General features: G+C 52.6%; 1 protein-coding gene across 1 annotated transcript in view; it reads right to left on the bottom strand.

Annotated features, from left to right (window-relative positions):
- Positions 1–22,294, bottom strand: part of LOC144673211 (neuronal tyrosine-phosphorylated phosphoinositide-3-kinase adapter 1-like) — a 28,023-nt gene extending 5,729 nt beyond the window's left edge. The window contains exons 1-5 of the mRNA XM_078535158.1: positions 22,171–22,294; positions 20,380–20,698; positions 9,690–9,988; positions 4,459–5,856; positions 2,858–3,019 (exon numbers count right to left, since the gene is read on the bottom strand). Coding sequence (XP_078391284.1) covers positions 2,858–3,019; positions 4,459–5,856; positions 9,690–9,988; positions 20,380–20,698; positions 22,171–22,294 — 2,302 coding nt within the window. The remainder of the gene's footprint in view (positions 1–2,857; positions 3,020–4,458; positions 5,857–9,689; positions 9,989–20,379; positions 20,699–22,170) is intronic.
- Positions 22,295–22,620: the final 326 nt, after the last annotated feature.

Below are 22,620 nucleotides of genomic sequence, written 5' to 3'. Positions count from 1 at the left end.
CCCCATTGCTGTGGGTCTGGAGACAGGTGAGGAGGGCAGATTTCCTTCCCTAAAGGGGCATTAATGAGCCAGATGGGTTTTTACAACAATCGGCACTAGTTTCATGGTCACCATCAGACCATCTGCCGTGGTGGGATTTGAACCCAGGTCCCCAAAGCATTAGCCTGGGTCTCTGGGAATACTAGTCCAGCGACAATATGTCCGGGAGATTTTCTGTATCTTCTTCAGTGAAGACAGACTCAAAGTAGTTGTGTAGTTTCTCCGCCATTTCCCTGCTCTCCGTTTATAAATTCTCCTGTCTCCGCCTGTAATGGGCCCACGTTTGCCCCCGATAATCTTTCCCTTTACACGTCCCGTGGGAAGTTTTTACATTCTGCCTCTGTGTTCCGCCCCAGCTTGCGTTCATATCCTCCTCTCCCTTTTCGCTATCGGTCCCTTGGTCCTCCTTTGCTGGATTCTAAACTGCTGCCAATCCTCAGGCCTCCCGCCTTTCCTGGCAGCCTGGTCAGCCATTTTGGTGTGACCCGGCGTAACCTTTGACCTGAGCTGAAGTGTGCAGGCGGAGGGGAAGCTGGGAGACGAAGGGCAGGGTTTTCCCGGCACTACCCCAATCCTGGGATCGTCCAGCCCCACCCAAAAACCAATGGGCTTTTGGCTGGGCCCACCCAACGACAGGGCTGGAAAATCCAGGCCTAAGTGCCTCATTAGGGCCTCTTAAGGGGGGCAACTAAGACTCAACGGCATTGGCCTGGGACTGGAGTCACATGTAGCTCGGTCCAGGTAAAGACACGTGGCTTCCCTCCCTGAGAGGACATCTCGGATTCTGAGGGGGGGGCGGGTAGGGGGCTTGACAGGGTGGACGCTGAGGGAAGGTGGGGGAGCCTAGAACTACGGGGAGCGGTTTCAAAATAAGGGGCCTCCCGTTTAGGACGGAGGTGAGGGGGAATTCCTCCTCTCAGAGGGTCATTCGTCTGTCGAATTCTCTCTCCCCCCCCAGAGAGCAGTGGAGGCCGGGTTACTGGATATCTTCAAGCCTGGGTTAGACAGGTTGTTGACTGATGAGGGGAGTCAAGGCTTATAGGGGGGGTGGGGGGGGCGGGCAGGAAAGTGGAGCTGAGGCCACAATCAGATCAAGCAGGCCCAAGGGGCCGAATGGCCTACTCACCACTGTCTCCACAGAGTTAGAGCGCTCTGATTGGTCGATCTCCCTATACAGGGGGAGTCAAAGGTTACGCTTCAGGTAGACGGGAATTAGTTGGGAATGTGGGGTGGTGTTGGGGGTGGGGAGTAGTGGGGGGGGGGGCGGGGGTTATAATCGGACCTGAGATTGCTGACACAATTCAGTCAGTAATTTAAGTGATTTGCCAGAACGATACCTTAACTTTGATATCTTGGCTTAAATTACAAGGAGAGATTAGACAAATCAGGGCTCTACTCCTTGAAATTTAGAAGGTTAATAAGATCAGAGAATTAGGAGCAGGAGTAGGTCATTCGGCCCCTCGAACCTGCTTGATTGCTTAATCTGATTGTGGCCTTAAGCCCATTATCCTGTCTGCACCCCCCCCGACCCGGTAACCCTTGTCTCCCTTGTCGAACAACAACTCAGTCTCCACTGCTGAATTCCACAGATTAACGCACTTCTGAGAGAGAAAAAGACTTCAAAGTGTCTCATTTCTTCGTTTTCCATTATTAACTCCCCAGTCTCACCTTTGAAGGGACCCCCGCTCACTTTAGCTACTCCCTTCCTTTTTTAATTCCCTTTTGGAAGCCTCACCAGCTGCTTTGATATTTCTTGCCAGCTTTCTCTCAAGCCTCCAATTTCCCACCCCCTCCCCTCTTTATTGTTTTTTTCAAAGGGTGATTTAACTTCAAGACGCTAAGGAGAACAGGTAGGGCTGGTAGAGGGAAGCTGTTTCTGCTGGCTGGGGGAGTCTAGGGCTCGGGGGCAGAGCCAGACCATTAAGGAGTTAAATTAGGAAATACTTCTACACACAAACGGTGGCGAAAGTTCGGATCTCTCTCCTGGAAACGGCAATTGACGCTGGATCAGTTGTAAATTTTGAATTTGAGGTTGATCGAGTTTTGCTCAGCAATTGTACTGAGGGATATGGGACAAAGGCAGGTAAATTAAGTTATGTCACAGATCAGCCATGGTCTGATTGACAGGCAGAAGAGAATAGAGGGGCCGAATGGCCTCCCCCCTGTTCCTATGCTCCTTTTATCTTTTTGTAGTACTTAAATGTATTATTTTTCGTAGTTAAGCGCCTCTGCTGGCTGGAGGCTGTAAGTACGGTGTGACACGTTTACATAGGAATTTACAATGAGAAAAAAAATGGAGACCAACGTGTGACAGAAAGCAGGGTGTGAGATTGCGTCGACAGGGATGTGCGCTCGGTTTAGTAAGGTGGCTAACGTTGAGTTTTGCCTGAGGGAGCTGCCTCTTACTGAAAGGGGCTCACAAGCCTTGAAAGCATGGAGGGGGGGGGCGGGGGGGAGGGGAAATTAATCTGAACTGACTCTTGCGTGGCAGAGTTCATGTGGATGATCTGGAGCGCCTGTGGCTAGGGGAGAGAGGCTACACTTCAGCTGGTGGTAGTCTCAGATACTGTCAAACAAATCAGCTGAGGATCTCACTCCTGATCAGCAGCCATGGCTGGTGGTGATGCCTCACACAGTCGTTCAGCTTGGCTGTCCGGGGTTGCGCGCAGCACACGGACAATCGGGAGCGGCACACGGAGCAGCAAAGGGTGGGGTGTGGGAAGGGGGAGGGGTAGAGATGGGGAGTGTCAGTCTGGCCCCTTTGTGGAGGGGGGCCAACCAGTGAGCCAATCACATCTAGGGTAGCTGGCTGCCCTACCTACGCTCCGTTGGCATGCCATCGGGCAGGGCTGGGGCAGCCCCGATCGCGAGGGCCCCTTGACCGAAGAGCCGTCCTGTCCCTGAGATTTCACCGGTATTCCAGAAGCCTTCTCCTCCTTATCCAGGGAATCGCTGGCCCCACTCCAGCCGGGGGCGCCTCCTGCTGGTGAAGCGGAAGCAATGTCAGGCCGTTCAGCAAGAGGGCACACTCAACAAAAACAACAACTTGCCTTTAGATAGCGCCTTTGACGTAGCAGGGCTCTGGGGGAAAGAGCAGAGCGGGGCTAATTGGATAGCTCTTACAAAGGGCTGAATGGCCTCCTTCTGTGCTGTTGCACTTTGAGAAGGTGCCTTGGAGAGTGGGCTAGTACAGACACACTCTGGGTGTCGGAGGGTCAGCCTTGTACTGGGAGGGAGGGAGAGGTTCTGGAGATAAGATCTAAAGACTCACCCCCCCGCCCCATCCCGCCTCTCCCTACCCTGGAAAGGAGGCTCTGTGCAGATATTGGAGGAAGTGCAGGCCCAGCTGTGATGCCTCCTACAGTTAAATGGCGAAGCCTGAGCCAGGCCTGCTGGCTTCTGCGACACCTGCACCCCGAGGGGAGGAGGAGACTCGGACACGCCGACTCTCGCCATTGGTAAGGCAGGAATAGGTTCTGCAAGGCCGAGTTTGTATTGGCCGCAAAGCTGACCAATCAGCAGCCTGGACTTGGCTTGGTGGGTCAACGTCAGGCTCCAATGGGAGCACAGCCATCGAGGGGGGGTTAAGGTTCATTGCGTTTCTCCTGCTGCCTCCTGGCTTGACCTGGAGGTGATGCCTCTGACCTATTCTCACCTATCAGCACAGGAACACGCCAACAGACAGAGGAACACGCCAACAAACAGAGGAACACGCCAACAGACAGAGGAACATGCCAACAGACAGAGGAACATGCCAACAGACAGAGGAACACGCCAACAGACAGAGGAACACGCCAACAGACAGAGGAACACGCCAACAGAGGAACACGCCAACAGAGGAACACGCCAACAGACAGAGGAACACACCAACAGACGGAGGAACATGCACACAGACGGATAGACACGCGTGACTGGATAACCACCAAGAACTGGAACCCTGGCTCAATGACCCCTTCGCTTGCCCAGAGGCAGAGGGCCTATGGTGGCTCGCCGCTGACCCCTGATCCCCTTCACCAACCCCCCCCCACCACCCCCTCACCTCCCCCAACCACCTCCCCTGACAATCAGCAAGGTCACAGGTCAGAGGGCAGGGAGCCAACCTCAGTGTCTGCCCCCCTCCCCACCCCCGGATCAACTCTTGGAGCCAATCGGATCACCGGCTCCCTGTTGCTAAGCTGGGGGCTGAGGAGAGGGATGGTGTTCCGGAATGTTCCAGACCACCCGAACCATGGCTGTTGACATGGGCTGGGCGAGGGGAGCGGGGATGGAAACCTGGCTGAAAAATCACATCCCCCCCCACCCCCAAAACACCACCTGCCCCCCCACCCCCACCCCCCAAGCCCCGTGCATTGTCTCCGAACGTTGTCGCCCATTGGAGGTGGATAATTGCCCCCCTCACTGGGCACCAAATGGTCTCACCTTCGAGGTCCTGTGCCTTCCGGCCGCAGGACAGGTTCCACTGCCAGCTGTGGCCGGCGCTGGCCAGACCCTCCCCGGCAGTGGGGGGGCTCCGGGCCTCGATGTTGGTCACCGCCCGTGAGCAGCAGACGCTGGCGAAGCCTGGGGCCCGGTCCTGTCCTTGGGTCTTCACCGTCGAGTGGTAGGCGGCCGGGCAGATCTTCTGGGCGCCGCCGGCCTTGAGGCTGTCGTAGGCCGGGGGCCGCTTGCAGGCCAGCGGGAGGTAAGGCCACACCATGGAGCCGGGGGCGGGCAGGCCGGTGTGGTCCAGTAGGCCGTGGGCCATTGGCATCTTGTAGAGGCCCGAGAGGGGCCTCGGGCCAACCCCGGCCTTGCTGACCGAGCAGAAGATGCTCTGGAGGCTGGGGAGTTCCTTGTCCGCTTTCTGGTCGCCGGGAAGCTGGGCCAGCAGCGAGTGGGTGGTCACCTTGACCGAGGAGGAGACGATGCTGAAGGAGGCAGCTGGCTTCTCCCTCTCCGCCTTCTGGTAGCCGTGCGCCGGGTGGGCCGCCAGCGCCGAGGGGCCCAGGGCCTTCATGGTGTGGGAGGTGGGCAGCTCCCGCTCGGGCCGGTGCTGAGCCGAGGCCTGAGGGGGGAGGGGGGTCGAGTGGCTCCTGGCCCGGCCCGAGGGCGCCAGGGGGCCCCCCTGAGTCAGGGGGCCCTCCTCCCTCGGCGCCCTGGGGGGAGGGGGCTGCTGCTGATGCGCTGGGGGGCCGCCCGGGGGATGCGCCCCGGGGTCACCGGGCTGCGGGACGGGGAGCTTGGAGCCGGGCTGGTTGGCCAGGGTCGCCAGCGCCCTGTAGGTCTTCTGGGAGGCGGGCTGGGGGAAGGCCAGGAGGGGCGGGCGGTGGAGGAGGAGGTTCGGGAAGGGGGGAGGAATGGCGTGGGGCGGGGCCTTGGGGTCGGGCTGGTGAGGGGCCTTGGAGCCCCCTTGGCCGAAAGCCCCTGGGGCGCCGGGTTTGGACAGGGAGAACTTGCTCCATTTCAGCTCGCGGGTGCCCTCCTCGGGCAGCGGGTACTTCATCTCCTCGTAGATGGCCTCGCCGTGGTCCGAGTCCTCGTCGGCCGGGCCCTGCTCCTTCAACACGTCGCCCACCATCTCGATGTAGACCGGCTCCTCTTCCCCCTCCTCCTCCTCCTCCCTCCTCCTCCTCCCCTCCCCCTCCTCCTCCTCCTCCTCCTCCCCCGAGCCCCGGGGAGGGTCAGCGGAGGGGCCGAACCTGGGGCCGGGCGCCCCGGGGGTCAGGGCTGATCCTCCGTCGAAGGAGACGGAGAGCTGGGTGTTGGGGCTGCGTTTCGGCTTGAGGGGCGGGATCCTCCGGCCGCCGTCGCCCCCCTCGAAACCCGGCCTCTGCGTCGCTGGAAGAGAAAGAGAAGGGAGGGAGGGTGAGTTCCGCTTCCCGGGGCAAAGGGACATTTGCGCCACTGAAAGAGAAAGCTTGTATTTCTGTAGCGCCTTTCACCACCTCGGAACGCCCCCAAAATGCTCGTCGACGAAAGTACTTCTACCCGAAGCGTAGGCGGGGAATGGGGCAGCCAATTTGTGCACAGCAAGCTCCCACAAGCAGCAATGGTGATCATGACCAGGCCAAACGTGATTTAGTGATTCGGGCTGAAGGATAAATATTTGCCCCGGACATCAGGGAAACTCCACCCCCACCCACCTACCCACCCAGCTCTCCTTCCAACAGCAGCCGTGGGGCCTGTCGTGTTCGATTGTCCGTGTCTGATTATGTGAGTGTGTTTACTTTTGATGCTCACTGTGCTCGGTTAGTTAATCCCGGGTGTTGCCTCCGAGAAAATTAAATTAACTCGATAAGGTTGGAAGCTAGTGCGAGAAGCTGCTAGAAGGATGGAGCAGACATTTTGAAGCATTGTATATAGAGTTCCTACGCACACAGACATTAGCGCCGTGTCTGCACAGCTCTGGGATGTGAAATGTACGACAGGATTGTCCACTTGAGGGGGCCAGACGGAGACTCAGTTGAACGTGTCATCTGGAAGACAGTGCATCTCCAGCAGTGCAGTGCTCCCTCGGTGTTGCCAAGGGGTCAGCCTTGGTGATAGGCTTGAGTCTCTGGAGTGGGGCCTTCCTTCTGACTGTGGGCCACTGAGTTATGGCTGAGCCACAATCTACAACCGAGCCCAGTTTCTGGTCCTCCGCCACACTAACTGTCAGTGGAGGTGTGAAGGGGACAGTAGGAGATAAGAAACAGGAGCGGAGGGAGGTCATATGGTCTTTTGCCATTCAGTGAGGTCATTGCTAACCTTAACTGACCTCAGCCCCATTTTTCCGCCATAATCCCCAGATCCCTCGATCCCCTTCGAGCGCAAAAAAAATCTATCGACCTCCGTCTTAAACCTACTCAGCGTCTGAACATCCACGGCCCTCTGGGGTAGAGAATTCCAAAGATTCCCGGGCGAAGACATTTCTCCTCAGCACAGTCCTAAATGGCTGGCCCCCTTATCCTGAGACTGCCCACTCCGGGTCCAATTCCACGGATGATCTTAGGGTCAACGGGCTCAATAGGTCTGTCATTAAATTTACAGACCAACCCCAGGTAACTCTGCAGCCCCGTAGCCCAGTAAGGGAACAGATTCAATAGGGGAATTAGATAAATGTTTGATGGGGGGGGTCATGTGCAGGGCTATGGGGCAAAGAGGAGGAGGGAGTGGGGCTAATCTTCCAAAGAGTTGACACAGGTGTGATGGCCTTGTTTGGTAATGGAAGGTTCTATGATTCCTGCCCCACCATATTCCTCCCATCCCCTCCCGCTATGAAAACACACCGAGTTCAATCCCTTCCCTTTACATTCCTCACTCGCTCCCTGGATCAACCCGGATAATTACCCCTTCCCCATCTCGCAGGTGTCACTCAGCCGTCTGTACCAATGAGGAAAAAGCCCAATTTCCTTAACCTTTCAGGTGGCCTCGAATTCCCAACGCTCGGGATTGCCTTCAATGTCCCTTCTGCCCCTGCTGATGCTTCCGGTCAATTGTGGCTTTGAGGAGACTCTCCCAATCCCTGTAAAAACTCCTCCAACCCTCCGAGACTGCCACACTCCAACAGTTCAGGCCCACTTGCACAGCCCCCAGTTTCCCCAGCACCTCTATTGTGCCATCAGTGGCGATGTTACTTATGGAGGGACATTCCTGGGTTGAGAGAAGGTTCACTGGGCTGATTCCTGGGATGAGGGAGGGTTTATCTTATGAGGAGAGGTTGAGCAGGTTGGGTCTGTACCCATTGGAGTTGGGAAGAATGAGGGGTGACCTTATTGAAAGATAAGATTCTGAGGGGGGCTTGACAGGGGAGATGCTGAGAGGATGTTTCCCCCACCCCCGTGGGGGTATCTAGAATGAGGGACACAGTTTCAGAATGATGGGTCTCCCATTTAAGACGGAGATGAGGAGGAATTTCCTCTCTCTGAGGGTCGATAGTCTGTGGAAGTCTCTCCCCCAGAGAGCAGGGGAGGCCGGGTCACTGAATAGATTCAAGGCTGAGTTAGACAGATTATTGATCAGCAAGAGTTATTGGGGCAGACAGGAAAGTGGGGTTCAGACCAGAAACAGATCAGCCGCGACCTGATCGAGTAGCAGAGCTGACGCAAGGGGCTGAATGGCCTCATCTTGCTCCTGTTTCTTATTACCTTATTCTCTAACCCCGTGCTGTACCTGCCCTGGGAGTGTTTGATGGGGACAGTGTAGATGGAGCTTTACTCTGTATCTAACCCCGTGCTGGACCTGTCCTGGGAGTGTTTGATGGGGACAGTGTAGAGAAGCTTTACTCTGTATCTAACCCCGTGCTGTACCTGTCCTGGGAGTGTTTGATGGGGACAGTGTAGAGAAGCTTTACTCTGTATCTAACCCCGTGCTGTACCTGTCCTGGGAGTGTTTGATGGGGACAGTGTAGAGGGAGCTTTACTCTGTATCTAACCCCGTGCTGTACCTGTCCTGGGAGTGTTTGATGGGGACAGTGTAGAGGGAGCTTTACTCTGTATCTAACCCCGTGCTGTACCTGTCCTGGGAGTGTTTGATGGGGACAGTGTAGAGGGAGCTTTACTCTGTATCTAACCCCATGCTGTACCTGTCCTGGGAGTGTTTGATGGGGACAGTGTAGAGGGAGCTTTACTCTGTATCTAACCCCGTGCTGTCCCTGTCCTGGGAGTGTTTGATGGGGACAGTGTAGAGGGAGCTTTACTCTGTATCTAACCCCGTGCTGTACCTGTCCTGGGAGTGTTTGATGGGGACGGTGTAGAGGGAGCTTTACTCTGTATCTAACCCGGTGCTGTACCTGTCCTGGGAGTGTTTGATGGGGACATTGCAGAGGGAGCTTTACTCTGTATCTAACCCCGTGCTGTACCTGTCTTGGGAGAGTTTGATGGGGACAGTGTAGACGGAGCTTTACTCTGTATCTAACCCCGTGCTGTACCTGTCCTGGGAGTGTTTGATGGGGACAGTGTAGAGGGAGCTTTACTCTGTATCTAACCCCGTGCTGTACCTGTCCTGGGAGTGTTTGATGGAGACAGTGTAGAGGGAGCTTTACTCTGTATCTAACCCCGTGCTGTACCTGTCCTGGGAGTGTTTGATGGGGACATTGCAGAGGGAGCTTTACTCTGTATCTAACCCCGTGCTGTACCTGTCCTGGGAGTGTTTGATGGGGACATTGCAGAGGGAGCTTTACTCTGTATCTAACCCCGTGCTGTACCTGTCTTGGGAGAGTTTGATGGGGACAGTGTAGACGGAGCTTTACTCTGTATCTAACCCCGTGCTGTACCTGTCCTGGGAGTGTTTGATGGGGACATTGCAGAGGGAGCTTTACTCTGTATCTAACCCCGTGCTGTACCTGTCCTGGGCGTGTTTGATGGGGACAGTGTAGAGGGAGCTTTACTCTGTATCTAACCCCGTGCTGTACCTGTCCTGGGAGTGTTTGATGGGGACATTGCAGAGGGAGCTTTACTCTGTATCTAACCCCGTGCTGTACCTGTCCTGGGCGTGTTTGATGGGGACAGTGTAGAGGGAGCTTTACTCTGTATCTAACCCTGTGCTGTACCTGTCCTGGGAGAGTTTGATGGGGACAGTGTAGACGGAGCTTTACTCTGTATCTAACCCCGTGCTGTACCTGTCCTGGGCGTGTTTGATGGGGACGGTGTCGAGGAGGATTTTACTCTAGTAACTGGTTCGATGTTTCTCACCTTTCTCGCCCTTTGGCCCGTGTCCTTCGTCTCCGCTGTTGCTCCTGTCCTCGGGACACAGGCTGAGTTTGGTGGTGGGGTGTCGCCTGGGTTTGGTCGGAGGTTTCCTGGTGCAGGAGTGCTCACCGTTCTCGACACTGCCCACTGAGTGAAGCGACAGGGAGCGGGTGGTCATGCCGCTGGCACACGGGTGTGGCCCATGCTCCTGGGAGACTGGCATGGTCATAAAGCCCATTCGGAAGTGCTTGCGAAAGGATGCAAGATCCCGCACCCTTCCCAGTCCCCCATCCTTACAGACACTTCACCACGAAGCAGCGAGAGGAGAGAGGGAGGCACAGGGAGAGGGGAGGGAAAGAGGGACAAAGGGAGGGAGAGAGGGATGGAGAGTTGGAAAGGGAGAGAGAATGTGGGAGGGAGGGAGATAGAGAGAGAGGGGGAGGATGGGAAAGGGAGAGGGAGACGGAGGGAGAGAGAGGTGGAGACAGAGAGAAGGGAGGGAGAGAGCGAGGGAGAGAGTGTGTGGGAGGGAGGAAGAGGGAGGGAGAGAGGGGGCAAGATGGAGAGACAGATGAAGGGAGGGGGAGAGAGAGAAAGATTGGGGTGAGAGTGAGGAGAAGGGGAGAGAGGGGGAGAAAGAGGAAGGGAGAGAGGGAGGGGAATAGCGAGGAGGGAGGGAGATGGAGGGAGGGAGAGAACGAGTAAGAGGGAGGGAAAGGGGAATGGAGAGGGGGGATGAGATAGAGGGATGGAGGGAGAGAGAGAAGGAATGAGAAGTAGAGAGGGAGAGAGAAGGAATGAGGGAGAAAGGGGGGAGCAAGGGAGAAAGGGAAGGAGGGGTGGGAGGAAAAGAGTGGGAAGGAGAGAGAGTGGGAGGGAGAGGTATAGGAGGGAGTTACGGGCAGGGAAGGAGAGAGAGGGGGGGGAAGGAGGGAGAGAGAGTGAGGAAGAGACAGAATAAGAGAGTCCGGGAGAGGATTATGGTGTAAGGTGGAAAAGAGTAGGGGGAGGGGAAAACAAGTAGCAGGAGATAGTGGGACACACGGGGGGGTGGTAAGGAGAACGGGACAGAGTGAGATGTGAGGGGGAGAGAGAGGGAAGGAGGGAGCGAGTGTGAAAGGGACAAAATAGAAAGGGAGAGAGAGAGAGTGAACAAGAGGGTTTGAAAGAGGCAGAGGGGTAATAGTGAGGGAGAGAGGGAGAGAAGGGGAGAGGGAGAAGGAGAGAGAGGGACAGTGGGGCAGAGAGTGGAAGAGAAAGAGAGTGTAAAATGGAGGGAGAGAGAGGGAGATGGGAGAGAGGCAGAGAAAGAGAAAGAAAGAGAGTGAAAGGAAGGTAGAGCAGGAGGGATAGTGGGAGATATTAGGAGGGCAGCAGGGAGAGAGAGAAGGGAGAGAGAGATAGAGAGGGGGAGAGGGAGAGAGAGGGGGAAGAGAGCGAGGGTGGGAGAGAGAGAAGGGGAGAGAGAGAGAGGAGGACAGAGGTAGAGGGGGAGAGAGGAGTGGGGAGAGAGAAGGGGAGAGAGAGAGAGGAGGACAGAGGTAGAGGGGGAGAGAGAGAGGGGGAGAGAGAGAGGGGGAGAGAGGAGTGGGGAGAGAGAAGGGAGGGAGAGAGAGAGGAGGACAGAGGTAGAGGCAGAGAGAGAGAGCGAGAGGGGGAGAGTGAGAGGGGGAGAGAGAGAGGGGGAGAGAGGAGTAGGGAGAGAAGGGAGGGAGAGAGAATGAGAGAGGGGGAGAGAGAGAGGAGTGGGGAGAGAAGGGAGGGAGAGAGAATGAGAGAGAATGGGGAAGAGGGGGGTGAGAGGTAGGGAGAACAGGGGAGCAGAGAGGGGTGAGTGATGGGGACAGAGGAGGGAAGAGAGGGGAGAGGGAAGGGGAGGATAGAGGGAGAGTTAGGGAAGGAAAGAGAGAAACAGGGGAAGAGATGGAAAGAATTTTAAGCAGGTTAAACAGACAAAAGAAAGTTAAATTGCTCCCTAACCTGGTGCCAGAATTGGGCAGGGGCTCGATGGGGGAGAAAGACTAGATAAGAGTTCAGGTGAGGGCTGCAGTTTAGGATGAGCTGAAGTTCACCAATGAAATCTGGGAGGCGAGTCAGTTCACGCACAGCAAGATCCCACAAACAGCAATGTGATAATGACAGGATCATATGGTTTTAGTTGTCGATTGAGGAGTAAATATTGGCGCCAGGATATCAACCAGACCCTCTGGACAGACCACAAGACCTTCCTTATCCAACTGAGAGGCCAGATGGGGCACTCGATTACATCCTGAAAGAGGGTGTTTCTGACAGTGCTGCACTCCCTCAACCTGGCACGATGAGTCTCAGCCTAGATGGGCCTCTAAACCACGACCTCTGACTCAGAGGTGAAGTACTCTACTCTCTGATTAAAAACATCGGGGATCCCCTATTGGGGATTCTTATCATGCCCGGCTTGTACAAACAGTGAGGGACTGAGAGACACCAGTCAGTGTACAGATATCTCCCTGTGACAGAGGGACTGAGAGACACCAGTCAGTGTACAGATATCTCCCTGTGACAGAGGGACTGAGAGACACCAGTCAGTGTACAGATATCTCCCTGTGACAGAGGGACTGCGAGACACCAGTCAGTGTACAGATATCTCCCTGAGAGAGAGAGAGAGAGACTGAGAGACACCAGTCAGTGTACAGATATCTCCCTGAGAGAGAGATGGACTGAGAGACACCAGTCAGTGTACAGATATCTCCCTGAGAGAGAGATGGCTGAGAGACACCAGTCAGTGTACAGATATCTCCCTGTGACAGAGGGACTGAGAGACACCAGTCAGTGTACAGATATCTCCCTGAGAGAGAGATGGCTGAGAGACACCAGTCAGTGTACAGATATCTCCCTGTGACAGAGGGACTGAGAGACACCAGTCAGTGTACAGATATCTCCCTGTGACAGAGGGACTGAGAGACACCAGTCAGTGTACAGATATCTCCCTGTGACAGAGGGACTGAGAGACACCAGTCAGTGTACAGATATCTCCCTGAGAGAGAGAGAGAGAGACTGAGAGACACCAGTCAGTGTACAGATATCTCCCTGAGAGAGAGATGGACTGAGAGACACCAGTCAGTGTACAGATATCTCCCTGAGAGAGAGGGGACTGAGAGACACCAGTCAGTGTACAGATATCTCCCTGAGAGAGAGGGACTGAGAGACACCAGTCAGTGTACAGATATCTCCCTGAGAGAGAGGGGACTGAGAGACACCAGTCAGTGTACAGATATCTCCCTGAGAGAGAGGGGACTGAGAGACACCAGTCAGTGTACAGATATCTCCCTGAGAGAGAGGGGATTGAGAGACACCAGTCAGTATACAGATATCTCCCTGAGAGATAGAGGGACTGAGAGACACCAGCCTGTGCAATTTGATCTATTCTTTGCTTGTCAACTCTTTATTTTGGCCTTTCGTCAGTTTTGACCAGCTGTACCCCGGTTGGGTTCTGGGTTTTGTTATGGCAATGGGACATTCTGGAGGAAGGTTGTGTATGGTAGGTTGTGGGGTTGGATACTGGCTCTTGCTTGGTGGCCGGGGTGGGTTTAGGGATGATTAGAGTACAGAAACTCGGAGGTGTAGAGGAGACTTGTCCTCATCGGAGAATGATCCGAGGGGAAGAGAATCTGCAGTCTTTCAGGGCAAAGTTGGACTAGGTTAAAGCTGAAATCTGATTGGAGCAAATATCAAGGGGCAGACCTACACAGGCAATGGGGCAGCTAAATGGAAGATGTGAGTAAACTCACAAACATCATCACTAAATATATTTTGTGCCACTTTATTCCAGGGAAGACACATTGTTATTGCGATGAAAGCTGAGCTACCTGACATATCATCGAATAACTGCAGGATCACCGAGGGTGCTGCCAAATGGACCGACAGACTCCAGCTCATCCATTAGCAAGCTTACATTTCAGTCAATGATTATTTTAGCTGATCTGTTCCCCACCCAGGCTCCTCCTCCTTCTCGATTCCCCGGGGCTCAGCTGTATCTCAGTTTTGGGTCTGTGAGGGGAGGAGATGGTAAGAACAGAAACACCAATCCCCCCCAATCCATCCTCTAAACGTTCGAGGTAGCACCTGCTTCTGAGACCGATTCCAGCCACTACATTCACAGACGGCCAGCGCTGCTCGACAACTCCAGTCCCTCCGGGTCTAAGGGTCGTGGTGGATTTATTTCGAGTTGAATTCACCGCCACATTGGCACTTCCTCTGCTTGTCCTCAACTCCCCACCTTCCCCACTCCAGCACGCTCGTCCTCCCTCCATTCAAATGTTTATATCTTTTGTCACCTCTCTCTTCCCTTCTTTCTGTCTCGGACAAACGAAATAGGAACAGGAGGCCATTCAGCCAGTTTGTGTTTCGAATTCCACGTCCCCATCTACCCTCCAATAACCTTTGACTCCTTAGCCTAATAAGAATCTATCTACCTCTACCTAAAAAAATATTGACCCAGTGTGTGAACTGACCAGCCTCCCAGATTTCACCACCATCTGAGGCAGAGAGTTCTAAAGTCCCATGACCCTCTGAGAGAAAAAATATTCTCCTCCTCTCTGTCCTAAAAGGGCGACCCCTAATTTTAAACCAGTGCCCCCTAGTTCTGGATTCACCCACAAGAGGAAACATCCTTTCCACGTCCACCTTGTCAAGGCCATTCAGGATCTTGTAAACTTCAATCAAATCACCCCTCCCTCTTCTAAACTCCAGTGGAAACAAGCCCAGTCTGTCCAACCTTTCCTCATAAGACAGCCCACTCATTCCAGGTATCAATCTAGTAAACCTCCTCTGAACCGCCTCCAATACACTTACATCCTTCCTTAAATAAGGAGACTAAAACTGCACACAGTATTCGAGGTGCGGTCTCACCAATGCCCTGTATAACTGAAGCATAACATCCTTACTTTTATGTTCAATCCCTCTCGTAATAAAGGATAGCATTCCATTAGCCTTCTTAATTACTTGCTGTACCCGCATACTAACTTTTTGTGACTCATGTACTAGACCATCCAGATCCCCCTGCACCTCAGAATTATGCAGCCGCTCTCTGTTTAAGTAATATTCTGCATCTTTATTCTCCTTGCCAAAGTGAACAGTTTCACATTTTCCCACATTATACTCCACCTGCCAGACTCTTGCTGACTCACTCAACCTATCTACATCCATCTGCAACCTCCTCATGCCCTCTTCACAACATACTTTCCTACCTATCTTTGTGCCATCTGCAAATTTAGCTACCATGCCTTCACTCCCCTTGTCTAAGCATTGCTATAAATTATAAAGAAGTTGAAGGTGCAGTACAGACCCCAACTGGACTTTACCCGTTACATCCTGCCAATCAGAAAATGACCCATTTATGCACACTCTCTGTTTTCTCCCAGCCAGCCAATCTCCTATCTATGCTAATACATTACCCCCAACACCGTGAGCTTTTATTTTCCACAATAACCTCTGATGTGACACCTTATCAAATGCCTTCTGGAAATCCAAGTACAGCACATCTATAGGCTCCCCTTTATCCACAGCGCATGTTACTCCTTCAAAGAACTTCAATAAATTCGTTAAACATGATTTTCCTTTCACAAAACCATACTGACTCTTCCCGATTACCTTGAGTTTCTCTAAGTGGCCAGATCTAACCTCCTTAATGATCGATCCTAGCACCTTCCCCATGACAGATGTCAAGCTAACTGACCTTTAGTTTCCTGTTTTCTGCCTCTCTCCCTACTTGAATAGAGGGGTTACATTTGCTGCTTTCCAGTCTGATGGAACCTTTCCAGAATCTAGCGAATTTTGGAGCACTAACACCAACACATCTACTACCTCCTTAGCTACCGGCACGATTGGGAAATTTGCAGATGATACAAAGATTGGCTGAGTAGTGGATAGTGTAGAGGATAGCCATAATCTCCAAAACGATATAGATGGGTTGGTGGAGTGGGCGGTAAAGCGGCAGATGGATTTTAACCTAGAGAAGTGTGAGGTCATACATTTAGGGAGGCCAAACAGTTACAGGGATTACACAATAAATGGGAATATACTAAGAGGGGTAGATGAAGTGAGAGATCTTGGCGTACAAGTACACAGGTCCCTGAAGGCAGCAGTTCAAGTAGGCAAGGTTATAAAGAAGGCATATGGAATGCTCTCCTTCACTGGCAGAGGTATAGAATATAAAAGTAAGGATATAATGTTGGAATTGTATAAAACACTGGTGAGGCCACAACTGGAGTATTGTGTGCGGTTCTGGTCACCACATTACAGGAAGGACGTAATAGCTCTGGAGAGAGTGCAGAGGAGGTTTACAAGAATGTTGCCAGGGTTAGAAAAGTGTAGCTACGAGGAGAGATTGGATAGGTTGGGGTTGTTTTCCTTAGAACAAAGAAGGCTGAGAGGTGACTTGATTGAAACGTACAAAATTATGAGGGGAATAGATAGAGTGGACAGGATAAAATTGTTTCCCTTGGTGGAGAATTCTAGAACCAGGGGACATAGATTCAAGATAAGTGGCAGAAGGGTAGGGGGAACATGAGGAAGAATTTTTTTACACAGAGGGTAGTGGGTGTCTGGAATTCGCTGCCCAAGTTGGTGGTAGAGGCAGAAACTTTAAACTTTTTAAAAAAGGTACCTGGATCTGCACCTAAAGTGCTGTAAGCTGCAGGGGTATGGGCCGGGTGCAGGAAGGTGGGATTAGAAAGGGCACCTGGGTGTCCTCGGGCTGGCATGGACAACATGGGCCGAATGGCCTCCTTCCGTGCTGTAACTTTTCTATGGTTCTATGCCTCTTGCTTCTATGTGTAAATCCCCTTTTTGGTCCCTAATCAGCCCCACTCCTCCTTTTACTATTGATGTGCTTATAGAATACGTTGGGATTTCCTTTTATGTTAGCTGCCTGTCTTTTCTCATACTCCCTCTTTACTTCTTGTATTTGCTTTTTCACATCCCTCTGTACCTTCTGTATTCAGCTTGGCTCTCAAATGTATTTACTACCCACACCTGTCATAAGCCCGCTTTTTCTTCTTTAACTTAATTTCTATCTCTTCTGTCATCCAGGGAGCTCTGGATTTGTTTGTCCTACCCTTCCCTTTTGAGGGAACATACCTTGACTGTGCCCAAACCATCTCTCCTTTGAAGGTAGCCCATTGTTCAGCTACTGATTTTCCCGCCAACCTTTGGTTCCGATCTATCTGGCCCAGCTCCAGTTCTTGTCCTATTGAAGTCCATTCTGTGCCAGTGGATTACTCTTACTCTGGATTGGCCAATATCCTTTTTCACCATCATCCTAAACTTTATGACACAATGATCACTGTCCCCTAAATGTTGCCCCACCGCCACTTGATCTACTTGGCCCACCTCATTCCCAAGAACTAGGTCTAGCAATGCCTCCTTTCTCATTGGACTGGACAGGTATTGCTGTAGGAAACTCTCCTGAACACAATCTAGGAACGTTTGTCCCTCACTGCCCCTTAACACTACCACTACCCCAGTCTATATACAGGTAATTAAAGTCCCCCCCATTATAACTACTCTACAATGTTTACACATCTCTGTAATTTCCTTGCAGATTTGTTCCTCTACATCCTTCCCACTAGCTGGCGGTCTATATGTTACACTGAGCAATGTAAATCCACCCCATCTTATTCCTTAGCTCTAGCCAAATCAATTCTGTCCTTGAATCCTCTGACACATCCTCTTTCTCCAGTACTGCAATACTCTCCTTAGCCAAACACGTCACCCCTCCTCCTGTCTTCCCTTTCCTATCTTTTCAGAACACGTTGTAACCAGGAATATTTAACACCCAGATCTTCCCTTCCTTAAGCCAGGTCTCCATTATCGCCACAACATCATAATCCTACACGGCAATCTGTGCGCGGGCTGGTTCTGAGCAGCTGACAGGTCTCTCTCCGACTGCTCTTCCCGGAGGTGAGTCATCTCTAACTATTGCACCAATGCCACCCTTGATTAACAGTGCTACCCCTCCACCTTTACCTAGCTTCCTATTCCTCTTCAAGGTCATATACTCCTCAACATTCAAGACCCAATCTTCCTCATCCTGCAGCCACTTCTCCGTAATGGCTACAGATCATATTTATTTAATTCAATATTTGCTATCAATTCATTTACTATTTTTCTGAATGTTAAGCGCATTCAGATATGGAGCCTTTAGTTTTGCCTTTTTGTTAACTTTTTTTACCTGTAGTATTGGTGTGTTGTTAGACTTTTTCTCTCTGTTACTTCCTGTCATTTTCTGACCCACATTTCCCATTTTACAGTTTTGCTTTCCTGCCTTGAATCTACCCCTTGATTTACCACATCTGCCCAAACTTAATCCCTCACCTCTGCATCCCGCCCGTTGTTTAATTTAAACCCCTCCCTACTTCCTTGGCTATGCAGCTCGCTAGAACACAGGTCCCAGCACTGGTCCAGGTATAGACTGTCCCAAAGGTACAGCCCCTACCTTCCCCAGTACTGGCAACAGCCCCCCGCATAAATCAGAACCCACTTCCCCCACACCAGCTTCTGAGCCTCACGTTCATCTCTCTAATCTGATTTGCCCTATGCCGAATTGCACTAGGGTCAGGTAACAATACAGCTGCAACATAAACACCTGTCCTGCCATGGTTTTTACGTTATTTAGTTAATTAAGTGTAATGACTTTCAGAATTAACTGAGAATAATTCCTACATATACTATAATTTACTGTTAATAGTATCTACTGCAACTAAAAGTTGTATGTTACTTAATTACGCAGGTATCTATTTTAAGTACTTATTTTAATTATTTTGCTTTATTTTGTTTTAAAGACCCCCCCAAGCGAACGGAATCCGTGCACCTCATTGGTGTTACATGGTGGATAGCAAGGTGGTGGACAGCAGTGGTTATTCTCTTTGAATGAAAAAGACAGAACGAATGAGACAAGCTTGAAGGTCGAGGGCAGAATTGGGTTGTCAGCCGCGATCTGCGGGTCTGGGAACGGCCGGAGAATGGACCGCTGACCTCGATCGGCCCCCGCACCACCCCACCCCTCCCCTGACCGTGGTTTCAGCGCTGGATGGCCAATGAGCGGCCAGCCAGTCCGAAAGGGGCAGTGGGAGGGTCAGCGCTGCCGGGGTGGGGGCCGGGAGGAGGGCGAGCGCTGAAGTCAGCGCGGGGGTGGAGGGGGGAGGACGCGGAATGAAAGCTCCCCCAGGGCAGAGGAGCTGGCGAATTGGTACAACCAATGAAAACGGAAGGTAAACTCGGGCAATAATGTCCATTGGTTAGAATGAAACGCCGCGACACACCGGTTTTCGTCAAAACATTTTAATCCGTTTTTTTTAATTCATCATGGAGACCTCGTCCCGCCCTTGGATGAGGTTTCCTCAAAAACCCGAAGGCCGCCTGGCCGATTCGCCCCCCCGCCGGTCTTAACGTTGGGACGGGCAGTGAAAAATCGCCGTCAGTTGCTGCGGCGATGGCGTTAGGTAGGCGGGCGGGCTGCCGACTCTCGGGCGAGTGCGCGATGGCATCGGGATGCTCACCGGACGTCACCCCACACTCTTTCACGCTCGAGCGTGTCAGACCCGCGCCCGCACACCGGGCAGGAAACTCTCAAGCCGACAAGGTTAAAAAGCACTCCACAAATTCCCATGGTACAGGGAACAGAGGAAAACAAGCACAGAGAAACAGAAGAAACAGGACTCACTTACTTCACAAACTGCGAGTACCTTTGGGCCAGGCAAGTCCAGGCAAGCCACCAGCTGCCTGAGGAATGTAGCTATACTTCATAGACCGAGCAGTTATAGGACCGGATAAGGAAGCTGCCAAAATGCTGAGTGCAATTGGGAATGTGGGGTTACACAGAGCCAATACATCTGGTTTATCTGAAGAGGACCAGAAAGATCCCACAGAGACACGGAACGTGCTAGAAGATCAGCTTTGGGTAAGAGTAAATTTTAGAGTTTGTCGCCTAGCATTGCTGCCCTACAGGTAACAGCCACAGGCATCAACAGACCAATTCATTAGCAGATGCTGGAGCAAGGGCGCTGAGTGCAACTTCTCAGAGACAGAATTGTCAAAGCGAGCTGGTGATTGCCTCAACACCTATCGAGTTATTCCAAAAAGACCCCTTGGGTAAAAAGAAAGGTCACAGCATTGATGCGCTGCTGGAGGTGGCAGGAAGTACGAGGCCATTGGAGCTGGACAACTGTAAGCACTAGGTGCAGATCACAGCATTGGCACAACAGACAGGCCACAAAGAGCAAGCAAACTCTGCGGCAAGTGTCGTTTGTCGCACCCACCGCGATGTGGCCCTGCATTCCAAGGTCTGTGCGAGGCGTGGAGTGTGAAAGGGCACTGGGCCCACCTAGGCAAGAAGCCTGGCTCCGGGGAGGCAGCCAGAGGGCACAACAGGACACAAACAAACAGAAGACACAAGCACAGCAGCATGGCAACAGCAACAGGGAGAGGACCAGAGACCTGCACCAAACACAGAGCCCTCCCAGAAAATGCAACAATCGCAGACAAGAAAAGCTTAAGGACGAACTGGATCACAATGGCATCATCGCCCGTGTGCATCAGCACACAGACTGGCGCAGTCCAATCCTGTGTGTTCTAAAGGAGGGCGGTGCAGTCAGGGTGTGTCTAGACCCGAGACGCCTGACCCCTCCCTAAAGGGAGGCCCACGCAAGATACCAACACCGGGAGGAACTGAATCCCAGGTTCCCAGGAGTTAAATCCTTCCCCGAGCTGGATGTCAGACGCGGGTATTGACCGGTCCACTGGGCTGAGTGACCTCAGGGACCCAGCACCTTCAGAACACCATATGGAGGATGTTGCTTCCAGATACTGCCTTTCGGTCTCTCTGTCAGTCCAGATGTGTTCCAGCAGCGTACGGACAGAATCACGGGGAGCGTTGCCTGGATATTTATGCATCGCCGGTGATATTGCGGTGATGGGCGTGACCAAAACCTTCACTGACTGATGGCAGGGGCTCACCGTGAGGGTCCCGTCTTCACCTGCAGGAAGTGCCAGGGGGGGCAGAAGCCAGGTCAAGTTCTTGGGCTCCATCCATTCAGGTTGTGGAATCCGGTCCGATCAAGGATAAGTCGGAGGTGTCGTCAGACACGTGCCCACTGCACAGGACAGAGAGGGACCCACGGAGCTGCCTTGGATTTTTCAACTTGGCATCATACATTCCGAACTTTTCCGACCTAGCACCATCACTGAGAGGGCTCCTGGAGAAAGACCAGTACTGTATGTGCGACAGCAGGAGGAGGGCCACCAACATATATTCAAGTCTCTCAACCAATCAGCGTCCACAGATACCTGCCCCCCCTCACGGTATTATGACCCAAGGAAGAAGACAATCCTGGAAGTGGGCATCTCTCAGGAAGGACTCGGAGCGTGCACCATGGAAGATGGTAAAACCGTTGAACTCAGATCCAAAGGCCTATCTCGAGCACAATCCACTTACCCCAACATAGAGCATGAGACACTCACTGTGGTATTTGAGATTCCACATTTACCCATTCGGGGAAGCAGTTCACTGTAGAAACAGATCACAAGCTACTGGAGATGATTTGGCACAAGTGATTGACCAGCACGCCACCTCAAATATAACAACTCTTTGTACAAGTACAGGGGCACGACCCCTACGTCTACCGCAAACCTGGTACCAAAGTGGTCACCACGGAAACGTGGAGATTACTGAATCGGAACAAGAATGCAAGTAATCCACTGGATCTGTAGGTCGACCATGAGGCAGAAGATGGGCTCAAAATCGACCTAGTGCACTTTGGACAGTACAAGTGTGGGCAACTTCAATCAGAAATAGCCAATGACCCCGCAACTGAAGGCACTGTGGAAGGCTACCACAGAGGGATAGCCCGACACAGTGAGCGAGGTGCCAGCCAACCTCAGATGTTTCTGACCGTACAGGGTTGAACTCGGTATCTGAAGAGGCAGAATGTTCGAAGGGAAGCAAGTACTTGCTCCTGACGCCCTCCGAGGGGACATATTGTCACTGCTACACCAAGGCCGTGTGGGCGCAGAGCAGAAGAGACGACTGGCAATGTGACATGGTCGATTGGCTGGTTAGTGAGGATGTGTGAGGCACCCCAGGGCCACCAGCCACAGCAACGTCTAGAACCTCTACACCCTAACGAGGTGGCCACCCATCTATTGACCGTAGTTGGAGACGACTTTATCTTAGTGGCCGACTCCTCCTCCAAATTTCCAATTGTCAGGCAGACAAGGGACACATCGAGTGTATGCCTGGCAGACACGTTGGATGCAATATTCAGTCTGCTCGGTGCGTCTGGTGAAATCATTTGGGAGAATTGACCACAATGTGTGGACAGGCCTGTCAGGGCCATGTGTGCCAAATGGGGGCGTTCAACCATGTGATGTCCTCACCACGCCATCCCCCTCCCCCACCCCGATCTAACGGCCTCGCTGAGCGGACAGTCCAAACCGTCAGATCACTTACCCTGAAGTGTAGGGACAATGAAACGAGATTCCTGTGTCGCCATGTTATACCTCCGAGCTACACCTCTGGATATGGCCTCACCATCGCCAACAGAGATAATGTTTGGAAGGCAAGCGAGAACCATCTTGCCGAGCCATCACCTGTACATATTCTCCGAGATGTAGGGCGCACTTCTCGATAAACAAGGGAGGATGGGGGTGATTCATGGCTGACATGGAGGTCCGGAACTACCTCAGCTACACGTAGGACAAGAGGTCCCACCACGGGAACCATGGTCATCCGCAGAGGTGCCCAAACTGTGCAGTGAGCCCAGGTCTTATAGAGTCACAACATCCAATGGAGATACATTGAAGAGGAACAGAAGCGAGCTAAGAGAAACATGCTGAATGTGCACAGCCAACACGAAGGAACACACCCAGACGATGACAATGGGGTGGAACACCAGGAAAA

This window comes from Cetorhinus maximus, unplaced genomic scaffold (assembly GCF_964194155.1).
Source record: "Cetorhinus maximus unplaced genomic scaffold, sCetMax3.hap1.1 HAP1_SCAFFOLD_315, whole genome shotgun sequence".
Lineage (NCBI taxonomy): Eukaryota > Metazoa > Chordata > Chondrichthyes > Lamniformes > Cetorhinidae > Cetorhinus > Cetorhinus maximus.
The sequence above is the reverse complement of the archived record's forward strand: the minus strand, read 5'-3'. Positions and strand labels throughout refer to the sequence as shown.